The sequence below is a fragment of the Coturnix japonica genome, chromosome 5, assembly GCF_001577835.2.
Source record: "Coturnix japonica isolate 7356 chromosome 5, Coturnix japonica 2.1, whole genome shotgun sequence".
Classification (NCBI taxonomy): domain Eukaryota; kingdom Metazoa; phylum Chordata; class Aves; order Galliformes; family Phasianidae; genus Coturnix; species Coturnix japonica.
In genome coordinates, this window is record NC_029520.1 from 36,601,065 (window position 1) to 36,627,922 (window position 26,858).

The 26,858-nt window shown below is 35.3% G+C and overlaps 1 protein-coding gene across 10 annotated transcripts in view; it reads left to right on the forward strand.

Annotated features, from left to right (window-relative positions):
- The window catches only part of NRXN3 (neurexin 3), an 887,537-nt gene that overhangs the window by 757,869 nt on the left and 102,810 nt on the right, over positions 1 to 26,858 (forward strand). For 7 of the 10 annotated variants that reach the window (XM_032445108.1, XM_032445105.1, XM_032445106.1 and 4 more), the window contains 2 exons: positions 3,640 to 3,811; positions 23,127 to 23,216. In XM_032445108.1, the coding sequence (XP_032300999.1) occupies positions 3,640 to 3,811; positions 23,127 to 23,216 (262 nt within the window). The remainder of the gene's footprint in view (positions 1 to 3,639; positions 3,812 to 23,126; positions 23,217 to 26,858) is intronic. The other 3 variants (XM_015865173.2, XM_032445109.1, XM_015865170.2) reach the window with 1 other exon arrangement.

Here is a 26,858-nt window from a genome sequence, read left to right on the forward strand (position 1 = left end):
CTTAGAAGTGAGTTACATGACTCTGCAGGGCCTGTTTTGATCAGCTGACTTTTGCAATGCAGGAGAAGGGGTACACCTTTGATTAATTTAAGATTAAAATGCAACACATGGTGTGCATTGTCTTGATCATTTAGAAAAATCAAAATTGACATCAACATTCAGAATGGTTTCTGATTTTTTTTCCTCTAGTCCACCATTGTATCTGAAAGGTGTTGTTTCTCAACAATTTCCAGAATATGCTATTAGTATTTTGAAAACGCACAGGCAGTCTGTTTAATCCTAATTAAAGCTGGAGTTCATACCATCGTGTAGGACAGGCTTTTGCAATGCGTATTATAAGCTAAGGGAACAAATTAACCATCTGAAGTATGTATTTTCCAGTGAAATGATGGGCAGATATCGCTTTAATAATTCATTTTGCATTCTGTTTACTTAAGAAATGCCTCATTTTCATCATGTTGTTAATTTTTGTTTTCTTACTTGCATTGTTACTTCCCTACACAAGGAAATCTTAATGGTCTCATGGCTGAAGGTTTCACCCACTTTGTAATAACAATTATTTTCCTCCAATTTTGTGACCTGAACACATTGGTATAAATTTTACATTGTATTTTGATGCCAGGTAATTAGCTAGCAGTGCACTAGTACTTTCTTGGGTCAGAGGAAGAAAGGATTAAATCCTTTGAGTGTTGAATAGTGCAAAAAACAAGACTTCCTCTTAAGACCACTGAACATCACTGGCTGCTAGGCCATGCTTAGCAAATTTAAGTAAGAGAAACTGGAAATGCCCATGTTCCCCAGACTCTGAAGAAATTAACTTAGGCAAGCTTAGGAAGGGTCACAGTCATGGTAATGTTGTGATGGCTGGCTTTCCTCCCATGAATTTATATATTTCTGAAAGTATCTTAAACATCCAACATATATCGTGAGAGTGAGTTGCACAATTCAGTTATGTACTACCTCAGAATGTACATCCTTTGAAGAAATTTTGTTACTGAATGATTTAGTAAATATTTGCAGTTCTTCCAGTTACTAAAATAATAATGATGTTCTTGTTCTTATATATACGGTTTCAAATCTGATATTTTTTAGGACGTTCTATATTTCTTCTGTTACTGAGGGTGCTTGTAAAGCTTGGATTACTGTATTCAGAAATTCAAGTCAAAGGTAGACTGTTAACTTCTAACAGGGATTTTCCTTTTCTATGCTGTTTCATTTCTTTATAATTCATGACATTTCCCTTACCTTTTTGACTGTGTTCAAAACTGGGCCAGTCTTATAAAAGAAGTAACTGAAAAGACTTAGCTGTAATAACTGTTCCTTCAGCTATTAATATTCAGATCACAATTGCATGTTGATCTAAAATATATTCCTTAGTTTAAAAAAAGATCAATTCTGACAAGATATACGGTCTCATATAAAATTTTAGAGCAGGCTAGATTAAAACATTTGTCCTTTTTAGCCTTATAAATTATGTATCTGTGAGAATTGCTTCTTTTAAAAACCATGACCCCTAAGAGTAATATTTTCTATTTATTTTATCCTGTATATGGATCGCTTTTTTTGGATAAATAGGTTCATAATAAGGATTTAGAGAATTTAACATTTTGAAGCTGCAACAAGAAGTATAATACAATAGTTGATCTACTGCTTATAATATCTCTCAAAAATCTGCCAAAATTAAGTGACATGTATACATCCTTTCACCACAATATTGTTTTTTTCTTTTTCTTGCATCAGTAAGGGTCCTGAGTTCTTCCACGGGATTTCTGTTGATCCATATAGATGCAGTTCAGAGTAGGATTTGTCTTACTGCCTGGTGTTTTCTTGTTTTTTGAAACAAAACACTTTCTGCACACAAGAACAGTTATATGCTATCACTCTGAATGATTTGACTTTTAGTTTAAGAAAAAGATGGTTGAAAGGTGAAGACTAAAAGCTGGAGCCCTTCTGAAAGTAACCAGTGTGCATTGTGATGCTCGATACTAAAATAATAATATCCTACTCTTTCTGTGCCCTTCAGATTATTTCAATTAGATTGCTTTCTGTCGTCAGACTGGGAGGCAAATATTTTTATGGTCTTTTAAGAGGCCATTGTCATCTCCTGCCAATTTCAACGTATATTCTTTGGATTATTAAAATGCCAATAGAATAAAAATATATGTGGATTACAGGGCTTGTAGATCTTGGAAAGATAGACATCTGACACCCCTCTTTCATTGATGAAGAATCTGTTTTATGGGAAGGTAGAATAAAACATTGCCCAAAGGAAAATGATGCTTAAGGGTAAGATTCCACATCTGATCCTTGGACATAGATTTGCCTGTGTCATTTAATAACATTCGTGGTGTTTTTGGAGTAGTGCATATAACAAGGAATTGCTGCCAGGGCCTAAAGGGGGGATGTTAGTGTAGAACAGAGGGGCCAAAGTGTGGCTTTATACATTCTTTTTAGTACTTCTGTACATGTAATTTATCTACAATCGTTCCATTAAGTAATGATAATTATTTGCCCAATGTCTTAGAAACCTCCTGCAGAACTTTATCTCCAAAAGTGAGGAGAAAGCAATGTGGCTTTTGAGGGCAGCAATATCAAGCAAGGGATGTGTGATCATATTTTCATGTAAGGTGTTTGTAGCAGATCAGCAAGTGCTTGTAGGAAAAAACTGCCTACTGTCTACTATAATTCTCTGGAGTTCTTCTGGAGAATGTAACTTGCAACTCTGTGGTTATGTATTTAGTTTTTTCCTCACTTTGGGAAGACATTTAATTAATTAAGTACAAAATAAACATAGTGGCTTTGAAATACAAATTCCTTCTTTCTCATATACTATCAGGTCTAGTTAATACCTATGTTTGGTATTTTTTGTTTTTTTCTCTCACCCATGGGTCATCATTGCCTCTTTTATCAGTGTTTCTCCTGGGAAAAGAGAATGGGAAAAGACACTATCTCCTTTTCCTTAAAGGAGAGGTTGCAGATGTTTTCTCCTCCTTCAGCTGGGTTTAGTTAAACTTCTCACAGTTCCTTAGAAAAATAAGACTGTAATCACTCCAGCCCTTTGAAGGCCTGGAGCATTTTCTGTTTGGTTTATGAGCAATTAGCTTCCCTCAAATGGCCAAAGCTGGTTAGTACATTTTTGCTCATTTCTTATTCTGCCCTCTTTGTAAATGCATTCATTCTGCTGATTCCCACGGTTATTTGTTTTATGGGTGCGGTTTTTTGTTCTGTTCCATTTTTGTCCTTGTGAAACAGTTAGGATACAACCTGCATGTGGCTGTATTTCAGATAGCAATTGAACAAGAAACTACTAATCAGTGGAATTGTTGTTCAAGTAACTATTCACATCTCCTTGGTTTTATTGCCTTATTGCTTAACTGTACTCTGGAATAGTGAAGAGAACAAACAAGTGTCTATGTTCAGGTGAAAGCTGTAAAGAAGAGTGTGGAAGACAATGTTAACCTTAAAGCAGAGCCAATAAAATGTATCTTGACTAAGTTCAAAATGATACTTCTGTGTATTATTCAGTGCTATCTACCAGCACAGGAACCCATTAGAGATTTATAGGGCCAGAATATTCTCCTAAGAACAAGAAATTTGCAAGCATTTTTTTTTTTTTTTCCATTTTTTCTTTCATTTCAGGAACAAGGCAAGATTGGTGTAGTCTTCAATATTGGCACGGTGGATATCTCTATTAAAGAGGAAAGCACACCTGTGAATGATGGAAAATACCATGTGGTGCGCTTTACCAGGAATGGCGGCAATGCTACCCTTCAAGTTGACAGTTGGCCAGTGAATGAACACTATCCAACAGGTACATGCTTTTTCTGTTTTTCTCTTTCTGTCTACCCATATTTACAAAATAACTTTTAACAATGGCTGGTTACTATATCGATCTTTGTGGTTTCATCTCAGTATTAAACTGACCAGTTCTGTCTTTTGGAAAACACGGGGTTGGTCTTGTATAACTGTATGGTACGATACAAATAGATTTTGCTATTATGGAGGTCTCTATGTGAATCTTGGTTCTGCAGAGAGTAAAAACAAAAAGAAAAACAAACAAACAAAAAACACCTCAACAAAAAACTTGGTTTTGCTACTTGTGATATTCTCACTAGTTAAGAGAGAAAAGCTTTGAATGCACTTTGCAAGAAGGAGAGGTGGATTTAGCTACCCCCAAGATAAAGATTATATAGGTACACAGCTGAACTGTAAGGAATGTGGAAAACTAAGTTGCAAATACTTGAATGAACCTTATGCTTGCTGCAATTTTTTATCACCTGATTTTCACTCTCTTTTAGGTTTGCACTTAAATAGGGGTTGACAAAAAATCTAGACATAGCTGGCAACTCTCAGTTGACTTTAGGTCAAAATACAGTGCAGCAATTCAGTACCTCTTGGAAAGTCATCACCCCAAGCCCACGAGGAATACTGAACAAATGGTTTTTGAATCACTGTCTTATGTGTTATCTCACCACTGGGGATACACAGCCTTGTCACCAAGTTAAAAGATTAAACTCACCCCCAGTGACAAACACACTGCTGTACATGACGTTGACAGGGCATAAAATAGCTGAAATGTGGTGATGGAGATAATTACTAAAAGCAGAAGAAACACAGGGAACCACTTCCAAGCGTAGCCACATTCATCTTGTTCACACTGTGTTGTCTAAGGTCAAGTGATGGTCATCTTGTTGCTTCCAAGTATTCAGTGTATTCAGTTCTTTCTTTCTAGATCATACGTTACTGATCTGGAATAGAAGATGGAAAAATTTACTGATAGACACAAGGCAATTTGCTAGTTTAGTATGAATATTCCATTATCCTCAAACACTAATAAATTATTCCAAAGCGATAATTTCATCTCTTCTATTCAATCATAAAGTGCATGGGGAAGTTTTTACTGCAAATGATATTACTTCATATTCAGTGATTCTTTTTTAGCGTGTTGATGCTGTATATTTAAATGAGTACACTTTAATAATTATCATTATTATAGTTAAACAATTGCTTTCTAAGAAAGTAATGACAAGCTGGCTGAGTGAGATTCTAGCTCTACTATCCATTGGTAAGAAAAGGTAGGGTGGCTGTAGGTGCTCAAATTGAGCACCTTTCTTCTGCTCCTTTCCTCAGTTGTTTTATGGTAAAATACCTCTGACCCAATTGCCAACCAATTATAGACAGTAAAAATCCCATGAATATGCTCTCTTATTCCTTGTTGTAGTAAGTCCTTCCTGTAAAGAAGCAAAACATTCAGCCATTGCTTCAGGGATGTTTTTTTTTTAAAAAAGGGAAAAGAAATCACATGCAGAGAATACCTCAGTACCCTCCGTGTTTGTCTTGATTAAAGTAGTCCTACATTTTCTTTAGAAGGTATATGGTTTAATAGAATCAGCACTGGTCTTATGTTCTGGCCTAGAATTAAGTATATGCAGTTGTACCCCAAAGGAAAATAACACCTTTATATATCAGACGTCATTTCCTTTCCATGCTGGTGTTTCACTTTCTGGCACTTTTTAGGTGTAGTATTTTTCAACCTGTCCTTGTGAAAATAGGGCTTTGGAGATTATATTTTGTGTGTGTTTGTCTCGTTCATTTTTCAGTTAATTTTCAAAAATCTTGGCCAGATTTTAGCAGAAGGAACAAAAGACTTTTAAAAAGAAAGAAATATATTCAAGTCCAACATGGCTAGTGAAAATAACCAATGGAGGAGTGCACTATCCTGATTCTTTCAGGGGAAAGGATTGTGGTTTGATCTCACTTTGTGTTATAATCCTAACTATTCATATATGATAGATAGATATAAAAGTATTGTCTCATCTTTGTGAAAAGCTTAAATGAGAGAATAGCTACAAGAAGCTGTGCCTTATTAGTTCAGTTTTCTAGGGAAGTGATGGTTTAGAAGACAACTGAGCAAACCAAACATGCACGTAATATTTTTCATATAGAGAATAAACAAATTCAGCAGAATCTCAGCTTTGGAGTGAGATTTGTGGTTAAGCTGATCTGAACTAATTTAGTGTGTCTCAGCTACATAATAGTGAAATTGCAACTCATATTCAACTTGTGTATTAATATCAAAGGAATTCTGTGTTCTACTTGTAGGATCACTTCAATTCTGGAAGAGACAACTTTTTATAGTGTTTTAGAAAAGAAACTTAGTTGTGACGCATACATGTTTGAGCATGCTGTTATGTCTGTAATATGAGCAATTCAATGTGTGCATAATTTTCTGCATGGTGTTGCAGCTGTGTTCACAAATTTGTAAAACTAGCAAAAGTTTCTTTGTCATTACATGTGGTGGCAGCAGGGTGGAATTCTTAATGGTGTTTCTATGCTACTCTCTGAGTTTTATTAGTTCTTGAAGGATTATAAATTAGATTCATAATTACTTGCTCAATGGAAAGTGCAAATAAATGTGTGATGCTCATAAAATGAGCAAAGAGAGAGAATATTGGCTTTCCTTAAAACAATGTATTCAGTTAAAGTGAAATTAAAGAAACAAGGGAGAGAAAGATTCCAGAGGTGTATTTTACAGCTTCGTAATAAAGGACAAGGAAGTGGAAGAAAAGCAAAGGAGCAAAGCTACAGATCCGATACTTACATTTGGGCTTTTTTTGCTCTTTTTTTTTTTTTTTTTTCTTTTTTTCCTAAGTAACATCCAATTATGCCTCACTAACTTGCAACACAAGGTATTTTCTTGTGAAGGAAAGGATTAGAGGTAAATCTGATCTTGCATCTGGGTCAAGACAACCCTCACTATCAATACAAGCTGGGAGTTGAAAGGATTGAGTATTGTCCTGCCAAAAAAGGTGGTGGGAATGGGTCTGGAGGTGTACTGGTGGATGGGAAGCTGGACATGAGCCAGCAGTATGCCCTTGCAGCCCAGAAAGCCAACTGTATGCTGGGCTGTATCAAAAGAAATGTGGCCAGTATGTCGAGAAGTGATCCTGCCTCTCTACTCTGTGCTTGTGAGGCCTCAACTGCATCCAGATGTGGAGTCCTCAGTACAGGAGAGAAACAGACTGTAGGAACACATGCAGATAAATGGTTTCAAGCTTAAAGAAGGTCAATTTAAGTTGGAAGAAGCATTTTACAGTGATGGTGGTGCAGCACTGGCAGAGGCTGCCCAGCAATGTGGTTGATACTCCATCCCAGGAGATTTTCAAGGTGAGGCTGGATCAGGCTCTGGGCAGCTTGATCTAACTGTGGTGTCCCTGTTCGTTGCAGGGGAGTTGGACTAGGTGACTTTTAAAGTTCTCTTCCTACTCTAATGATTCTATGATAAACTGTAAAGGAGGGAGTTAACTTGAAGCTAAGGTTGGCTCAGATTTAGAAATGACCCCTCAGTTTTAGTACCATGCAAATTCTGACAGAATTTCTCTTATGGTCAGTAAGACTCTAACAGTGTTCCAGTGCAGGTAACTGAGACAAAGCTCTTGAAAAATGGGTAATGGCAAACAGCAGTGTTAACAGTGGGACTCCTATTCATCTTTGTGACTTTCTGTCACAAACTGTTCAACTGTTTATGATTAATTTGTATTTTCCCCTTTCTCCTCTCCCTCAATTGTGCAATAAGAAGATGGGCTTTATCTATATTTTCTTCTGATGACCAATTCCATGATACTTAATTAACTAAGTTGATCCTTGCAATGTATTTCTTACTCAGGGTATGTATGCATTTTGCTACCAAATATGTATGAATTCTGGTCTGTCTCTCTTCTGCTGTCTCACTTGCTTTCATCTCTTAGTGTACATCCCAGATAACAGATTGTATTTGGCCATTTTCTTCTTTATGTTGTTCCTGACAGATGACTCTAAATTTAAATTCATCTTTTTGGTGATATAGTAGGTATCATTTTGGAATAAGAGCGAGTTAGATAGGAAAGCTGGTTTAAGCAAATGAAATCTGTGACATGTTTTTGTTTCAGGTTTTTGTAAAACCCTTCAAACTTGAGGCACTTTACAGTATGGTGAGAAGGATTTAACTCAGGCATCTTGAAGTTTGGAAATCAGCAATTCTTAGAAGGGTTAAAAACAAATCTTTTGTCTTGAAGCGCAGCTGAAATACCTCAGTCCTTAATTTTTCTTTAGTTCTTGAGTGGTAGATTTTTCTTTATCTCTGCCTGAAAATAAATTCTTTATATTTTGCCAGATTTGTAGTATATGTTGAAAGAAGCCTGGTATTCCTGTTCATCCATCCATGCATTGTCTACATCTTCTGCAGTCAAAAAGGAAACAAAACTAGGTGAAGGAAAGCATTAGAGAGAGAATAAGAAACCAGAGAAAGTCTAAATGCAGTTATATCTTAAGGGAGAAGATTAAGGAAAAGGAAATGAGAGGCAGAAATATGCTGGCATTTAAAGAAAGACATACTTTGCCAAGAGAACTGTAGCCTGGATTTATACTTTTGAAAGAAAAAGAAAAAAAAAGTAATGTGAGGGACATCATTTATCAGTTGGGTCCTTACAAGGATTCATTAGTTCATTCTCTCAGTACAGATTTTATATTTTTCTCCTTTATCATTCTCTTGAGTGATCATTTAGCCTTCTTTTAGGAATCTCTGCCCTTTCCAATGACATTAGTTTTCAGTTCTTTTGGCACCAAAAAGTACAAAAAAGATGTCATAATTCTCTGTATCAAGTACACCTTTGTGAGAAAGTTGGATTTTAGGAATATGGATAGCTATCTTCTAACTACAGAACTCTGGGGATTTTGCAATTGCTCTGGTGAGTACTGTGGCCTGATGAGAGTACACCTATAAAACAAAAATTTGGCTCTAAGATCCCTGATGCCAGCCTGAGGTTTTGGACTAGTTCCAATCCCAAGGAATGAGTTCCCTAAACAGCTGAAACATAACTTCTGGTTAAATTTCATTTGAAAGGAATCCATTTCACGTTCCCTAAGAGCATTTTAGTATGTGAAACAAAGCATAGCAAATAGGGAGTGCTTGGAAAACCTCAGAAGCATGTTCCCTATTCAAATAAAAATGCTTATGTAGGTGGACTGTAACACAGTTTACAGTTGGAGCTGGACAGCAAATTTAATTCTTTCGTTACTCCTTGTGCTCATATTACTTAAATAGTTAAATTTCTGTTTTCTACTCTCACCTTCTGTTCAGCTGAGTCATTTCACCAACACTATTCTCCATGCAAGTAGTCCAGGAGAAGGCTATAGGGTCATGAAAATGACTGGTCAAGAGGTAGGGAAAGATAAAATTATTGCCTTTGTTAGAAAGGCTGTCTTATGTCATTTTATAGTCTTCACTAAAATACAGCTTTAGTAGTTTATGTGATAAAAGGGCTTTCTTACTTGCTGTTGTATGAAAAAAAAAAAATGCTTCCCAGAAGCTCACATTAAAATTACAGAGGTCCTACCTATCTTAAACATAAAAGCCATCTATTTTTTCTTGTCCTGATATACTTTTCATACACTTGGGGAGAGACTGGAAATTGCTTGGCTAGTATTAGGGACGGGATGTGAGGGAGGGGTAAAAGCTGGCTGAATGACTTCTTGCTCCTTCAAGATTTTCAGCAAACCATTTTTACACTCATGAAAACAAAAGAAAAGATTAAATGTATTTTGTTTAAATGAAATGTGATAAGACAAGCTCTGGAAAAAAAGTCTAGTTGCCATATATTTTTAAATATATATATTTGTTTTAAAGCTGTATTTCACCTTATCACCTGTCATAATTGAAATGTGGGTAGGTTTTTGTTTTGTTTTGGTTTTCTGTTCCTGCTATCAAAGGCCTCTGTATACTACAACAAAGTGCTAAATATTTCCCAGTGGGATGGTATTAACTCTGTCCTACTTGTGTATTATTTAAATTGGAATGTTGGTTATAGCCTAAGAAAATTCAAAATGTATGGATCTTAATATTGTATTTAATACTTACCTGAAAGTACTGCAGAGGTTTTATAAACAAAGTAGTTCTGTAGACCGAATAGAACTTGAGTCACATCAGCATCAGAAATTTAGCAAGGCTTTTGGGATAAGAGAAAAGGATGATTAAGCTGTTTTGGGGCGAAGGTGCTGAATACTACAAATGTATAATGGAAAGGGCATTTAATAAGCAAGATAACTTGTATTGACATTGTTTGCCCAATGGGAGGCACAGTTGTAAGTTTCTTTTTAAAATAAAAACTGACTTAATTTTCAGAAATGTTGGATATTCACAGCACAAGCTATTTTAAAATGGAATATTAGTGATCTGTATCTCAAAAAAAAGGTTATTCACATCTCTACAAATATAATTCCCTGAGTACATGACTGCTAAACTAAAGTTCAGAGCCTGCTTTGAACCAGGTCATTTCTTGTCCTACTTAAGCATTTCATCACCTTTCCCTTGACATTCTCGGTCTCCTTCTATAAGTGGCATGATTGTTTTGTTCAGTTAAGTCCTTTACTCATGTCATCCCTCCACTTGAGGAGGGACTTTGAGGGAGGGAGTTGCTTCTTTTCTTTTCCTCATTCTTTTTGGTTTTACTTAGTTTTTATCAGCAACATTTTCTATCTCTCCCTCTGTGATTTTCCAGCCTTGAGATAAATAGCCTTGTATCTTACAAGCTAAATACAATTACTGCTATCAAAATCGGAGTCTTTTTCTCCCTGTAAATGTCTCTTGGAAGCTGATAAGATGTTCCAGGCAAACTGCAGACTGCTGCCTAATCCTGAGATTAAACATAACCACCCAGAAGACAGCAAGAGATAATTTGGGGGCTGGGGGAGGGCAGACAAGAGAGGAAGAGAGGAGGAAAAAGCGAGATCCTCTCCTGAGATATTAAGAGGACATGCACAAGGCTCAAGGTTATTTGTAAAGGAATTACACAAAGCACACAAGAGCTTGTTATGAAGAGGAATTTCCTCAGATAATGCGGCGATTGTTGTAGTTGTTAAAGACAAAATTTAGCAAGGATTTGTTTGATGTAAAGCATCGAGGAGAGTTGTATGAAACAGCTCCCAGCCACGTCTGCTGATTTTATATATCAGTCTTCATCTTGTCCTTGAAACTTGAGGTCTCACAAGGTTGCATCTAGATTCTTTGTGTGTGCTTGTCTGGGTATTGGGCTTTATGCTGAATAGAGGGACTAAGCCAGCTCTGCTGTGTTCTGAATTTTGGTAGCCACTGACCATCTGAACTTAACCTAGCCCTCCACTATACAATCCAGAACAAATCTTCTAGAACATTAGTACCTTAATTAAGGAGAAAGTAGTATGTTGCATCCTTAATAGACTTCTATTGCAATAGAGGCTGGATTCCTGAAAACGTATCAGTCAGTCCAATACAGTTGAAAAAAGCAGCCTTGCTTCTAAATATGTAAGTTTTCGTAGTTTTTTATGAGACATTTCCTTTTTCTCCCCCCTGTAAAGCAGCTTTCTTTAATGTTTTGTGTTTCTGCTAGCCTGTATTTTAGAAATATATCAGTTGCCCTAATAAGAGATATCGCATCTCCCATCCTTGCTCCATTCAATTTATAATGCATTATCCAAGAATGGTAAGAGAGTTCTGGATGATCTAATAGTAGGATTAATGGAGGATTTTAAAGTGTGTATCTTCTTTAACTAACAGATCTTCTGACTGTAGAAATGATATGCAAATATTATTTTTATTAGTTCTCATGAGCTCAGTAATGACAAGTTTAGTGCTGATTGGGACATTAACAGGAAAACTCAAAAGCAGAACTAAGTGAAATGTCTGAGTCATTGCAACGTGATTTTACAGTCCGTGCCGCTTGAGTGGTTTCCAGATATTTTGTTGCTGAGCCATAGAGAAAACAGGTAGTTTCCTGTCCTTCACTGAGCCTGGCTCTTCCTCCCCTGAACTCCCTCTGTCTCTTCTGGAGCAATTTGGCATCTCTTCATCCCAGCCACTTTTTACCACCCTCAACTCTAGTTTCTGCCTTCATGTGCTCTTTTAGATCTCCATTTCTTCCTTCAGGCTTGGGACTGTTATGATCTCCTTCTCACTGATACTGAAACCAAGGTAATAGGAAGCTTAGCTGAATTCAGTTGTTTCCATGAAGCAGAACATGGATATTGAACATTACTATTTGGTGTGATTAATACTTACTAGCATTTGATATTCAAGCTGAAAAGATTTCTTTCTGGCACTGCCATATCCCACTGTGGTCTTAATATTTTACTATTCCCTCTGAGTGGGTAATGAGTTTAGAACAAGAGCACTGAATTTTGTTTGAGCCTTGTGAGTTGAATGTGATCCCTAGTGTTCTTGTCATACACTTCTTTGTGTTTTTGGTTTTGTGTTTTTTGTTGTGTTTTTTTTTTTTTAATTATTATTATTTTTCATACTGCGTTCATTTTGTGGAACTTAAATGAGCTCTTAGGTGCTTTCTATCAACATAAGTTGGAGATGGCATGTAAAGTACCATTGACAGATTTACTGCATTTCATAATGAGCCTAAAACATTTAAAAAGACAGGGTTAATAAAACAGACTTGGAGAGGGACATTCCGAAGGCAGTACTTTGACATATGTTGAAAGATCTGCCAAGAGGGATGATTAAAGCATGACAAGTTGATGAAATCAAAATTTGATTGTTGCTTGTCACTTTAGGGCTTTAAAATCTATAATATAAAGTAGGAAAACAGATAAATATGGCTGCATGATATGAGCACTCAGTTTTGAGCCCCTGTATCTGTTGACATATCAAGACTGCACATATTTAGACACCAACAGACAAATGTGATGTGGAATTTGTGCAGAGAAATTCATGTACATGCGTTAATGCAGGTGCTTCCATACTGAATGACAAGATAGCATCTGAGATGGCACAAAAAGTTATGTAAATGTTTCCACTATGCTCACAGTTTCACTTCCGTGTACTTTGTTTTTTGCTTTCCCACAGGAAATATAACACTGTGATTCATTTCCACATTGTCCAAACAGTTGTATGAAAGTGCTGTAGGGTTTTTCTGTCTTCTGAATTCAGTCTTTGAGGACAGAGAATTGGAAAGACAGAAGGGAAGAAGAAAAAAAAATGATGATGTTACAACTTTTAGTACTCATCCTACCTGTTAGAATTTCAGTTCTTAAAGGTGGTCCAGACTTTTAGAATGTGCATTTAATCAGTCTGCACAGGATGTAACCTTAACATCACAAAATACCTCAAGACCAAATGAGTGGTTTGTTATCAAGAACAAGTATTTCTATAAGCTTATCATAGAGAAAGATTGAGGTGCATGTTGTTGGGTTTTTTTTGTTGTTGTTGTTTCTGTGGGTTTTTTTTTTTAAATCAAGAAATGCAAGCTAATCAGGCAGATCAAATAGTACAGAATTAGTTAACATCAGTAGGACTGAGAGAAGAAGCAGAATTGACCTAAGGAAATGCACATATACAATGGTATTTCCATGCAGGTAACCTAATAACCATGTAGGATCCCACAGAGATCCTACATAGAGGATCTTTTCTTAGACATAGAAAAGATGTGTGGAAGAATAAGAAACATTTATATGTAGCATTCTTTACTGTTGGTGTATAAGAGTTACAAATGAATATATGTATATATTTTCTAAAACGTAAATATGTATATATTTTCTAAAATGTAAATATGTGCCACAATAGTACTGCTAGATTTCAGCTAGTCAAAATGTTGGTTATAGTCTAGAAAAAGAAAATGCTGTCAGAAAATACTAGTGCTTTGAGGAAAGTTTTTGTCAGTGCAGTCCTAAAGAGCAGGGATACGTATTATTTTGCTGCACGTTGTTAGTTGAATTAGTGTAGCATTCTTCTTGCAGCTTCCCGGATCAGACTAGACGTCCCCTGTGTCCAATTTGCAGGTGAATACCAAATAAAGAAATAGAAAATTTGGTAGAATGGTCCAAATTACATTTTCATCCAATCATCCTGGATTTGGAATGATTTCTATTCTGTTTTCCCAGAGTCCCTGTACATCTAATCAGCTTCTTGAGCTGCAGAACAGACAAATGGCTGACACTTCAGAAGATGATAGCAAATCCACCATCCACCATGACAACAATGAAAATATGCTTTCAAGGCTTAGTTTGTGACCTGAAACATGAGGTCAAATAAACAATACATGTGTGTATCATGGATGCAGTCACTGCATTTGCATTACTGTGCAGGAAAGCAAATGCTTTTGTTTTTTCCTTCATTAATTTATCTAGAGAGACGTGGTGATGTGAAAATATATTCTCCCCCTCTCCAGCTGAAATTTGGTAGATATTATTCTGCTATATTGCGAACACATTGATCAGCCAAATCAGCCATTTATATCATATTAGCATATGATATAAATGCTCTGGGCTGAGGGATTTCCCTAAATACTGGGATTACATTCTTATAGTCGTTATAGGCCTTTGAGTCATTGTCCCAGAAATGTTATGGTGCAAAACAGGTGTAAAACTCTCCCTGGGGGATCCAAGCCATGTTATTTTCCCTTGTATCTCTTTGACATCCAGCATACATCTTGATAAAGTCATCACCATATTGTTTTCCAGAAACAGTAATTGCACACTAAAAAATGTAGCAGTGTCCTGATAGTCTTGCTAATAATTCCAGACTGAAGTATGTGATTGCTCATGTAAACATGATTGTCCTGACTGAATGTTCAAATGCTGTGAACTATTTGTGTCAAGTGTTCAATGGCTGTATGAATGCCCAGGTACTAAGCATGAGCAGTATCATCAAAAACTTTTGATGAATTTCTTGTTTGCCAGAGCAAGATGAATTATTAGGGGTTCAGTCATCTGATTTTATATATATAAAATATAGCTCTATAGTGTAGAGCAGAGAAAGATGGATAAATATTTCTAAATATTTCTCAGATGGGGAATCAGGCTAAATAAGATTGCTGGATAGTGGGAGTTCTGCTAGACAGCGCAGTGCAATGAACTCCCAGACATTAATATAGTTACATTTCTCTCCTGGGTTAGTTCTGTTTCAGTTTTTCTGCTCACATGGAACTGTATAACATTCTTTTTGCTCTCTCTTTTCCCAGCTCTCCCTCTGTCCCTGCCATTCTCTCTCTCCTATACACACACAGAGTCAGCAAACAAACATCTGGCCTGAGGGCTAAGAGGCTTGAACAACAACTTTGTGCTGTTCTGATCTTATTGCCTGCAGAAAGAACAGTGCCAGCTGTAATCCCAGGTTGACACAGCTGACATGCAGTGACAGAAGGGGCTCGTGCATCCACATCAGCCTTCTCCCTGCTCACTAAAGACACTGGAGAGTACAAAATCATTGAAATCTTGTGATGTGACAAAGGATCAAAGCAGAGCAGCTGTGTGAAAAGCTAGTCAGAAATTAAAAGGACCAGGCATAGAAGTGGAAGCCAGAAATTCCCAAATTGCAGTCCTAACTGTATACATGTCATTCTCTTTGAATTTGGACAATGCTTTTACCACTCTGTGGCTTCGTTTTCCAGTAGGCAAAGATAGGATAAAGCCTCATTTTACATTAAACTCAGGGACTTATAAATGGAAATTATCATGCTGGGCACTGAGTACAAAAACCTCTCTGGATTGTGTTTTTGCTATTGGTTAGTAAGTAGCTGGAGCACTCTGTAGACTGAAAGCTTCAGTGTCAGACTTGCAAAATCTTTTCTGTTTTTCCTTAAGCCCCACAGATTTGTAGTCAGTGAGATCCACTCTGCATAACAGACTGAGTTGCATTTTGTCTCTTCTCTACTACCTTTACTGTAGCGGTTTCTGTAACTCAGGTCATTTCCAAGAAGGCAATTGATTTAAAAGTTTAGAGTAGAAAAATGTATCTAAAAAGCCTGCAAGTACCTTTTCTCACTGAGCCACCTTATTTCTGGCACTGTGCTATTCAATTATGTTTTTTTATTTCACTATTTGGTTGTTTCCTGTGCCTCTAGTTCATGGCTGGGCTTTGTGAATAGTACCTGTCTTTGAGAAGGCTTACAGAGACCTGGAATTTTTTCCTATTTCTAAGCCAATGCAAGCAGGAGGAAACAGGAGAAGTTATTTCAAGAGGAGGCAAAGTTTGCTGATTTGTAGCAATTAGGACCAAGCAGATGTTTTCAGTCTCTTATTTATTCCAGTGCATAATCAACTGGTATTCCTCACTGTCCTCTTCTAGGGTTTAGGAATACAATTTTAAATAATTCAAGAATTTCCCTGAGGAGACCAGCATTGCCTAGTATGTAATCTGCATAGGAAGTGCTTCTTAATAACCTTCTTCTTTCATCAGTCTTTCACTTGCTTTTAGTTATTTCCTTATGCTCACCCTAGAGAACTTGATCCCTTCAATAGAATTGTTTAATTTGCTGTTATTTGTAATTGGGTAGCTTTCCAATCCATTTTGGACATTCCTAGCTATGTCTCCCTGCTGGCTGTGTCAGACTTAAGCTAGCAGTCTACCTGAATGCACTTGTTTTCAGGAACACCATAGTAAGACACCAACAGGTATAGTAAGGGCACTGCATTTCTTTCCTCAGACCATTCACTATGCTAAGGCAGTTGTTCATAGATGTACCCTGGAAGCCATACAGCTGCATTCCTGTGTTAAACACTAATGTCAGTTGGTGTGAATGCCTGTAAGCTGGTTTTTCCACCAGTGTTTTTCCAGTGTGACTTGCATAGCCACAACTAAGATAATACTCAGACAAATGAAAGTTAATGGATTTTAAAATATCAATGTAAATAAAGTGGTTTTGGCATCTTGTTCTTACTGCTTGGTCCTACAGGGCTATGTAAATCAGATCCTGTGTTTTCCTTAAGAAATTGCTAAGAAGTCAGATGTGGGGACAATAACAGCAGACTTTATTCTGATCTCTGTTTCATATCTCTTTGTGCAAAATGAAATTTGTCCTTGTTTAAAATGGGAAGATCAATACGTAGCTTCAGTTGTTCTTTAATAGACACTTTAGGCTTAGCTGCCTGATATGGAGCTTAAATGGGACATGGACATCAAAAAAAACAACAGCCAATATGTACATTACTTACAGAATGTTCCAGAGAAAATACATTCAAATTTCTTCATATCCGTAAAATTTTTGTACCTGGAACAGCCTTCTCTGTACCATAACCTAGTTTAGTTCTCCAACACGAGCGAGCTAAAGAAGACTGTTGTTATTACATAGCCATAATCTCAGTGGAAGTAACTCATTATAATATCTGATGTGAAAATAAAGGCCAGATCATATTTTCTCAAAACTAAGTTTTCTTTGGCACCATTGAAACAGTTTGATTAACCTCCTTCCAGATTCACTGCGCTGAGTTTTCATTTTGTTTCTGTTGTACTTATGGGTTAGATATCAAGTTGAGGCATTTATGTTCTTGGTCATGCAATATAGGGCTGAAAGATTAATCTAAAAGAGATTGAATGTTAAGAATTTTTCCTGGGGCAGAGGGGCAGATTTACATGACTTCGTGAGCTCTTCTCTTGTCTGATTAATGCTGTAGTGGTCCATGTTAAATGCACCTTGTAGGCAGACATTTAAATTCTAATCTAGTTTGCCTCTGAATTTCCCATTGAGCGTGGCCTTTGCTGCCTTGCTTTCAACTTGGACCCTATATTTTTTAAAGATAAATCCAGAATTATTTAGTTTAAAGTTGTTTAATGTTTTTGTAGTTAACATTAAATCTGAGTACCCGAAGTAGAGGAATGGTACGTATGAAAATGTAAATGAGAAGATAAACCAAAATAGAATGGCAACAGCACAAAGCTTCTGAATAAGATGATAGGAACTTAGAAGCAGCTACAATCATCTGATCAAATGAGTAACTTTTATGGTACTGAGATCTCATCTTTTGTCATACAGGGAGCTGAGGAAAGCTGCATTTTGAAGATCAATGTTTAACTCCATTCCACAGTGAGATGAACACAGAGGTGTGGCTCACAGCAAACAAATTGATTGAGCAAGTTAAAGATAAAAGTCAAGGGCATCCAGGATTAAAGGGAAAAACAAAGACAAGAAATAAAATAGAACTCAATTGCAAAATGTGTTTTAAACTTAAACCTAGGAGTGAATGAAAAGCACAATATCTGAGACCTGAAATAAAAATAAACAATATAAAGACTTTGCCTTTTTGCAATAACACAAAAGAAATAAAATGAAAAATTTGAATTAGTTTTTCATAGTGTCCCTTCTTACACAAGGCAAAAATAAAGCTTTGCAAGAATTTGTAGAGAGACTATTTGTGGTAGTTACAAAGACAGATTGCATATCATCAATCTTGTAATTATTTTGTTTATTTGCTTGGCCCTTTTGCTTCATTTCTGTGTAAGTCACATCTGTGGTTTCAGATTTGGACTTTTTTCCAAGTGTTTTATAAAAACGGTTGTGAGTAGATATTTTTTACATGTTACTATTTTAATGAAAACATTCCCTGTTTTATATAACATATGCCACAGTGTGGCCTTTTAGTAATACTATGAAATAGGCAGCTCTGAATGTAAAATGTAAACAAATGTTATCTTTACTTCATAGTGTTCAAAGCTAAATATGTGTTTAAGAAAATGTGAAAATGGAACAGTATACAGTGAATTTGTAACTGCAGGTGCCTACCAACAGTAATGGTTCAGTAGGTTCAGTGTGTGCCTATCACAGACATGCTTCTGAAACCTTTGTGGATGGCAAAATCTCTGCCTTTTATTAAATATTAGAGTAAGATGGTAGTTACTCCATGAAGCACATCAGCCTTCTTTTCCAGAGCACTTGGCATCAGAGTGAATTGAACTGGATCAGTTTTTCAGGAGAGGATTTAGCACACTTAAGGTCAACTCGGTAAATTACCATGCCCCCCTTTCCCACACCGATGTCAATTAATTGTATGTAAATCTTAGGAAGTGAGATTATGGGCTTCCGTAACATCTCAGATGGTTTCAGAGGATATCAGAGGCTGCTGTGCAAATAAAGTAGTCAAGCAGTAACAACTTGTTGGTCCTCCTCACACTGAAATTCCCTCTAAAAAAGGCAAAGTGAGATGGAATCAGTTTAAACCTTGAGCACTAATCTCAAAACATTTTCTTATGTTGTTCATAACAACATATAGCATTTCTTTTAATAACTGCTCATTAGATAATGTCTTGTTCTTTTTAAAAGCTTATAATCAAAGAAGGAAATGTTGCTGCTTGTATTCTCTCTTCATAAAACAGCCTTTGGCATTAATTTAAAACAGATTAATGTTTTCTTAGGATGTTCTTCTTAGCATCTTCACAGACCTGACAACACATCAGGTTGTATTAATGTTACACCTGGAAGCAAGCACTTCCTTTCTGTGTGGTGCAATTTTCTGGAACCTTTTGGCTTTTCTCTTTCTTACCAGAAGGCAGTAAATCATTGTGATTGATACCTGGGCCAAGATGAAAAGGTTTTCAGAACTTCAGTCACTCTTAATTTCTTTGGCATAAGAATCCATTTTGGTTTAGAAATAGGTGTTAAGGTGAAAAAAAAAAAAATAAAAAATTGATTGTTTCCTTAAAGGAACCATGCAATGACAAGCACATCATCATCTAACAAAGTAGGGTCTTGGATGATAATTCTTCTTTACTCATGAGAAAATTTTAAGTATCTCCTCCTGAAATGTTACTCTGAATCAAAAACATTTCCTGTGGCAACTGTTAATAGTAATTAGCAGAAGCAAGTTCTGTTGATTTTTCCTATTTCATTTTGACCTTAATTGAAGGTTATCAGGAGCTAGAGCAAGAAACAAATCTAATATATGAATATGTATAGTCAGTTAAGTGGTAATATGCTGAAGGATCCATGAAAAGATAAAAGACTGGCAACCAATGGTATTTAAACAGAAGGTTAAATTTTATTATATAGGTACCAGGTTTTCTTGTGGCAGGGGAATAACAACAGCAATAAAATAAATAAATCAGAGCTTTTGATTCCCCGTCAAAATACTTAGTCATCAAGGATGTTTATGGTATTTGAAATATTTTGAATATTCAGATTAAAAAGGATTCAGGGATCAAGAACATTTCAGAATGTTACCATTAAAAACCTTAAGGTCACAGGAATTTAGAAACTTAACAATGTTTCAGAAAATTGAGGTTTTTCAGCATATTTGCATTTCCAGTATCTACAAACTTATGAGATACAGCTGTTGTTTTGTGGTTTTTTGTTTTTGTTTTTTTTTTTAGTTGCGCATATGAGTATTAAATGGAATAACAGACTTCTTTTATCCCTGATCATCAAGCATCTGGATTTGATTGTGTTAGAGAATTTTGCATGAGAAAGGAAAGAAATATGTGAAGGAATGCACTGATCTTGAGTTTTTATATATGAAAGTGAGTAATGAAGCAGATTATATTAACGTACAGGATTTCTTCCTGCAGAAGAAAGAAAAAGGGCAGAGGTTATCTTAAATGACCAGTTCCTATTTCTCCTGGTATTATTTAAACAATTAGAATTTATGGTCAGAAAAATATTTAGTCAATCACAAGTAGCAAAACCAACTGGGACAGCTTTATTATAATTAATTCTGTTCTGCAGGCCTTTGAGACCTACATTGGTTCTGAATGCAAAAGAACTATGAGATTAAGCACATTTTCTAAACTGGATTGAAATGACTCATTTTATCCTAGTATTCCTTTCTGAAATAAGGCTTTAGATTAGAGCTGGACTCAAAGAGAAGGAAGGGAGTCCAGATAACATGAGTGAAAGGATTGTTCAAACATGTGAGCATATGTGTCAGATAGCTGTAGAAAGTCATTGCACCGAGGTCACAAAAGGATCATTACTGAACTTACTTCATGTTGAATTTACATCACTTCGTGTTGCAATCATGATATTTCCTTTCTGAAGTCTCATATCAAATGCAGTGTTTATTTTTTTTTAAGCTTAACTCAGAATCAATATTAATAATTGTATGTGTTTAATGGTATTTACTGAACAACCCAAGTTCTTGAAAAGGGAAAGCTTGTTTTCTAACTCTGTTGTAACTGAGTATATTAGCAAATAAGTTCTCATGCACATGTATTTAAAACTCATTCTCGCTAACATATGAAATAAAATTTAAAAGCAAAACAAAAAATTAGATCAAATACTAATGTTGAAATTTAAACCTATTTCAATTTTCTAATGTCCTTCAGTTTTTCATAGATTTTAAAGGTATGATTTTTATACATATATTAATCTTGCTGAATATATCTGCCTAATAATAATAATAAAATTAAATTAAACCTGATTTTTTAAAACAGTCTTTAAAGATATGGTGGGCAATAGTTGTCATTTCTGGCTTTCTTGAAGGTCTAGTACTCTATTACAAGAAATTCATTTTTTACTGTCATGTCTTTTTCATTGTCCTGTTTCCTTTTTACCTTAGTCTTGCTGGCCTGTTCTTATAAGATGTTCTATTTCAGAGAAATTTCCATTCACTACACTTTTCCCTTCTACAGCCAGCCCTATTACCTGTCATATACCTTGCAGTTTGAAAATCTCTGCTGCTGAACAGATGAAGGATCTTGCTGTTATTCATATATGTGTAGTCAAGGAAATATACATATATATGTATATTTCTTCAAGATGTCTTTACATTGGAAAAAGGTTTCCAGCATTTGCTTCAAAATTCAGGTTAATATAAAGCCCTGTTAGACTGTTTATTTGTGGGATTTCAAAAGAAGCACTACAGATTGCACAGAGCGCTTGTGATTCTTGGAATACCATCTATTCCAAACGTGTATTAGAGCACTGATGTGCAGGATCTGTTCACAGTAGTGTACCACAGTAAAGTGGTATACAGTGTCCTGTTTCTCTAGTTTTCACAGTATTGTTTTCTTTCTTTCTTTCTTTCTTTCCTTCCTTCCTTCTTTCTTTCTTTCTTTCTTTCTTGCTTTCTTTCTTTCTTTCTTTCTTTTCTTTCTTTTCTTTGTTCTTTCTTTCTTTTCTTTCTTTCTTTCTTCTTCTTTCTTTTCTTTCTTTTTCTTTGTTCGTTTCTTTCTGCTTTCTTTCTTCTCTCTTCTCTCTCTCTCTCTCTCTCTTTCTTTCTCTCTTTCTTTCTCTCTTTCTTTCTTTCTTACTTTGTTTTTTGGTTTGTTTTTTGGTTTGTTTTTAAATAGAACATTCTTTTTATGCCTACCTGATGAAACAACTTTTATAAAAAAAAAAAACCCATGAAGCAAACATTAGAATGAGTCACAAAGTGACTTGTAGCTGAAGAAAACAGAAGCAGAACGATAGTATTTGTTTTTTATCGCTCCTAACATAATCAAACCATATTGTGCCTTTCTACTAAAGATTAGACCAACCCTTCTGATCTGTACCTGGCTTTTTTTCAGTATCTAGGGAATCTGAACAAATACTTTAACTCTTATCACTATCTGTATTGTGCGCTCTGTGAGTGATATATGGATATCCTTCAAAATACACTTTACTGAATAATGCAATTATCCATTAATGTGAAACAACTGAACTGCGCTTGCCAGAATTTATACTTTAGGTAATCATTTCCGCTTTCATATTAGCTTCTAAGCTTCTGTTTTTCTCTGGCAAATGGCCCAAGTCTTTGGTAACTGGACATAAGTCCTCACATATATTTAATAACCAGTTCTTCATCTTTTTAGTTGTTGCTTTCCTTTTTACTATCTTCTTGGTCTTTTTGAGTTTTTTGTTTTGTTTTATCTAATTCTTTTACATCCTTTCACCATTAATTTCTTCTCATTTCTTCAGTTCTTTTTTTCTTTTTACCACCTTTCAAGTCCTAGCACATATCTTGTACTACTGCAAGAATGTTTATCAAAATGCTGCTATCTGTATGCTTGCGTGACTGACATATTCTACATATTCTGCTATATTTTTTTGCCATCAGATTTAGAATCTGTTCAAAATGTTTTAACTCATGTCACTGAGTTCACTCAAGGTCCCATGTCCTGGACAAATTATACACGCCTTTTAACCAATCTGCATAAGCAAATACTCTGAAAATTAAGGAGAGATGTTATTCATAGGATTTAACTTCTTTGACCTTCCAGAACCTCAGGCAGTTGGATGTATAACTATTCTCCACCTTACTAAAGATAAATCTCTTTCTTTTCAAATATATCATGTATGCACGCATGTGCTTATTTATTTATAGCTAAATAAAGTCATAAACAAACAAAAAATCTAGGATGTCTTAACCATTGCATTGACTTTTCAGATTGTTTTTAAGCTGTTTTTTAAACTTTAAAGGCAACACTGATAGTGAACGGTTCCAAATGGTAAAACAGAAAATCCCCTTCAAATATAACCGGCCTGTAGAGGAGTGGCTGCAGGAAAAAGGTAATAGTCATTAAAACTTTCATTTTAAACCCATTTGATTCTAAACCCTCATTTTTAAAGCCTGCAAATAAATGTTTCTTAAATGATAATCGCCTGCTGCATAAATGACTGTTTTAATTTTCATTATAATTTGTGTCAGCTTCCACCTGCCATATGTTGATAAATCATGCTATAATACATTGCTATTAAAATGCAGTTAAAGGGACAAAATTCTGAGCTTGCTATCACAGTAATGACAAACAAGCAAAAATTCAGGAGACGTTTTCTAACAAAACCAAATGAAGAAAGGAGAAGAGCAACAAACATGTATTATGGCAATTTCACCACTGCATGATCTTCCTGTTTTGATTTGTTTTTAAACTACATTCACATCTTTATTATCAAAGTTTTCTTAAAAAAAAAAAAAAAAAAAATTCAAACCTTGTTATAACCATTTCTTGTAAATTTCTTTTTTTTCTCATTAGTCTGACCAGCCACTGTGACTACGTGTTTTCTAATTGTTTTCAAATAACTAAACAATTTTAAAAAATGTTGTAAAGAAAACATTTTTTAACAATTTATTTTAAACTGCAGTGAGGGAGACAGAGGAAGATGATTGTTCTGTCACTTTTATTCTCTAGGTGGAGTACAATTTCAGCACTCAAATGATACACTTTTATGTTTGAACTCAAATTCTTCCCCAGCATAGTCTAAGGTACTGCTATTATCTTTTGTGAGCTTCTCTGGAGTAATTGGCCTCAGTTCAACAAAAATTTTACCAATATGCAAAAGTCCAATTGGTTTAAGTAAGAATTTTACATACACTTCAGTGATCTGCTGAAATGGGATTTGTGTCAGAACAGTAATGTTCTTTTGTAAAGAGTTCGGAGAAAGACTAAATTTTGGATGTAGAACCCATTCCAAAACTTGTTGAAGATAACATAATAACTCTCAATTATTTCAGCTGGGTTTCGGCCTGGGCTCTTGGTAATACTGTGGAAAGTAAGAAGGTTATTTTCCTCTAAACTAAATGTGCTATCTAAATTAAAAAATCACCAGAGCTAGTTTCTTTCCTTCAAGCCTTGGAAAACAGAACACAATCTTCTCTGATTTCCTTTAAAGAAAGTACTGCTGATAAAAGTGGGTGACCTTTGAACTCATATCTTGCATTTTCTGTGTTGATTTAGTCTATGGGTGTTACCAAATTTTCCAAGAGAGAATAACAAATACTGTAAAATGGGAAAAATATATTCTATGTTTTGTTTTTAACTTGTATCCACAGCTAATTTAGAAAATTGATTTCGCCAGCAGGGATCAAGTTAGGGCCATAAAAAAAATGGCTAATTGCAGTCAAAAATATATTTATTTATTTATTTATTTATTTATTTTTGAAGAATCTCTTCCTTCAAAGTGCTGTGCATGCTCAGTTCCTGTTGATTTCAGTGACAGCTGGCAGTGTTGCCCACTTTCCAGATTTGGGCTGCAACACTGATGTGCTTATAAATAAAGCTAAGAAATTTGTTTAACTAAAGCAGAAACATGTTTCAATCACCGTGGTTTCATGGAACAATTTATTTTTGCTGACTAGTAAGAAGATATTTAGATAAAGGTATACAGAAAATGCTTATTGAGTCTCAATGGGCTACCCCGTTAATTTAGAAGATCAAACTAAATTAAATAAATAAAGCTTAACACTAAACAGTGTATAATCTGGGTAAGTTTGAATTGCTAAAGTCCCTTTAACACTAAAGACAGTGATTGCCTCAATTTTATTAAAAATGATGCATGTTGAATTCTTTGATGCTATTCATGTGCTTGAGAACCCATTTTTTCTTCCATATCTTTTTTTTCCCGTTTTTCTACAAGTTTTTTCATTGATTTATTTTGTGTCACTGCTTCTCTAAGTTTGAGTTTATAAGCATGCCAAGATACTTTCCCTTTGTAAGCCATCCTAAAGATTTTAACTGAAGTCTACCTTTTGTGAATATTGTTGCTTTGTTAAAAGACAATCACACGTGGTAGGATCTGAAAGTCAGTATTTGAGAATCCAGACATTCTTGGAGCACTGAATGATTTTAGGCTAGATGAATCTAGGCATGATTTCTCCAGAATGAAAGGGAATTTAGTCTTGACATTTTTAATTAGGAAAATGGCATCATGCAGTGCAACACCTGAGATAATACATCTTCGTTCCTTCATTCCAACGTAGATAGATCTTTTCAGCAAATTATGTAGCACCCAAAAAATCAGAATGAAGAATTTACCTATCTGTTCACCAGTCTGCTCATCCATCTGGTCATCCATCCAACCCTTACTGAGTCATGGATGCCTTCTGTATAAAGATGATGAGTGAAGCATAGCTCACTATCAAAATCAATTAAGATGAACTGATAGGTGGAGAAATAGACAGATTCATAAATGAATTAACTTACGGAAAAGCTGTCTTCCATTGTTAGTTCTTGCCTTGAGTGAGGTAAGATGAAACACGTTTTGATTGAGTTTTTTAATGCTATGGTTTTGGTATTATTTTGGTACCACTATCATATATAATTCATAATAATGAAGTGTATACAATGCAGCATCTTCTCGAAGTGGCATCATTAACATCAAAATTGTATTTTTATTTTTATTTTTTTAATTTTATAAATTGCTTACAGTATTCAGAGTGGTACAGATTTATGATCTCGAATTATACAAGTAGTAAGTGAACTGTTAAACACCATTAAATTCACTGAGACTGTGAGTTTAAAATATATAAATTATATATGTCTCTATATTTTATTAGTAGAATACCGCTTGCCTGCTAAGGTTCAGTTGTTACCTGTTATGTAGTATGAAGAGTTGATAAAGTCACAGATGCATCTCAACAAAAGGACTGATTCTGGAAGTCCTTAATTCTGCAAATTCCTCTTACATGAGAAGTCTCATCAATGAGACTGCACTTTTGAAGCAAGAACTGAACTGTTGAAGTGAAATAGAGTTTGCAAAATCAGGCCTGAAATCATTACAGAAAGCTTATATTTCGTGAGATTTCTCTGTGAAATTTCTTATTGGTATTCAGTTTTCCAAATGAAGAAGTCAATGAGAGTGCAAACAAACAAGAACTTGAACTATACAGAATATTTACAGAACACCTGAGAAGCACAGAATACACTTGTCATTTTTCTCTACTATGGCACTAAGCAGTGGGAAGAATTTTTTGTGGAAAATATGGACTATAAGTTTGCAATCCTTACACATTTAATGAGGGCTACAGAACCACATAATCAAAACAATGGTTAGAAGGTCTGTGGTGGCAGAATTATGTGTACATTTTCTCAACAATTTTCTCTCATTCCATATGCATTTCCTGGTTGTCTTTATTCATGCACGTGTACACCATCATAGAGTGAAGAGCAAAGAATGACAGATTGTAGGTAACTCAATCAAGTGATTGTTCTTTTAGCAAAGTGTTCTAGTACCAGTGTTGTCTACGTTGTTTACTATATGATGCAGTGCATGAATCGTCTTTCAGTCTGCATACCAAACAAGGACAACAATGAAATACACAATCAGAATTTTAGTTTTTACTTGAGTGGGGCCATTTCCCTGGTGTAAAGTGTCAGCATTAGAAGATGAAGGAAAAAAGAAAAAAGCCTGGAAATAGAGAAGTGATATCTCCTC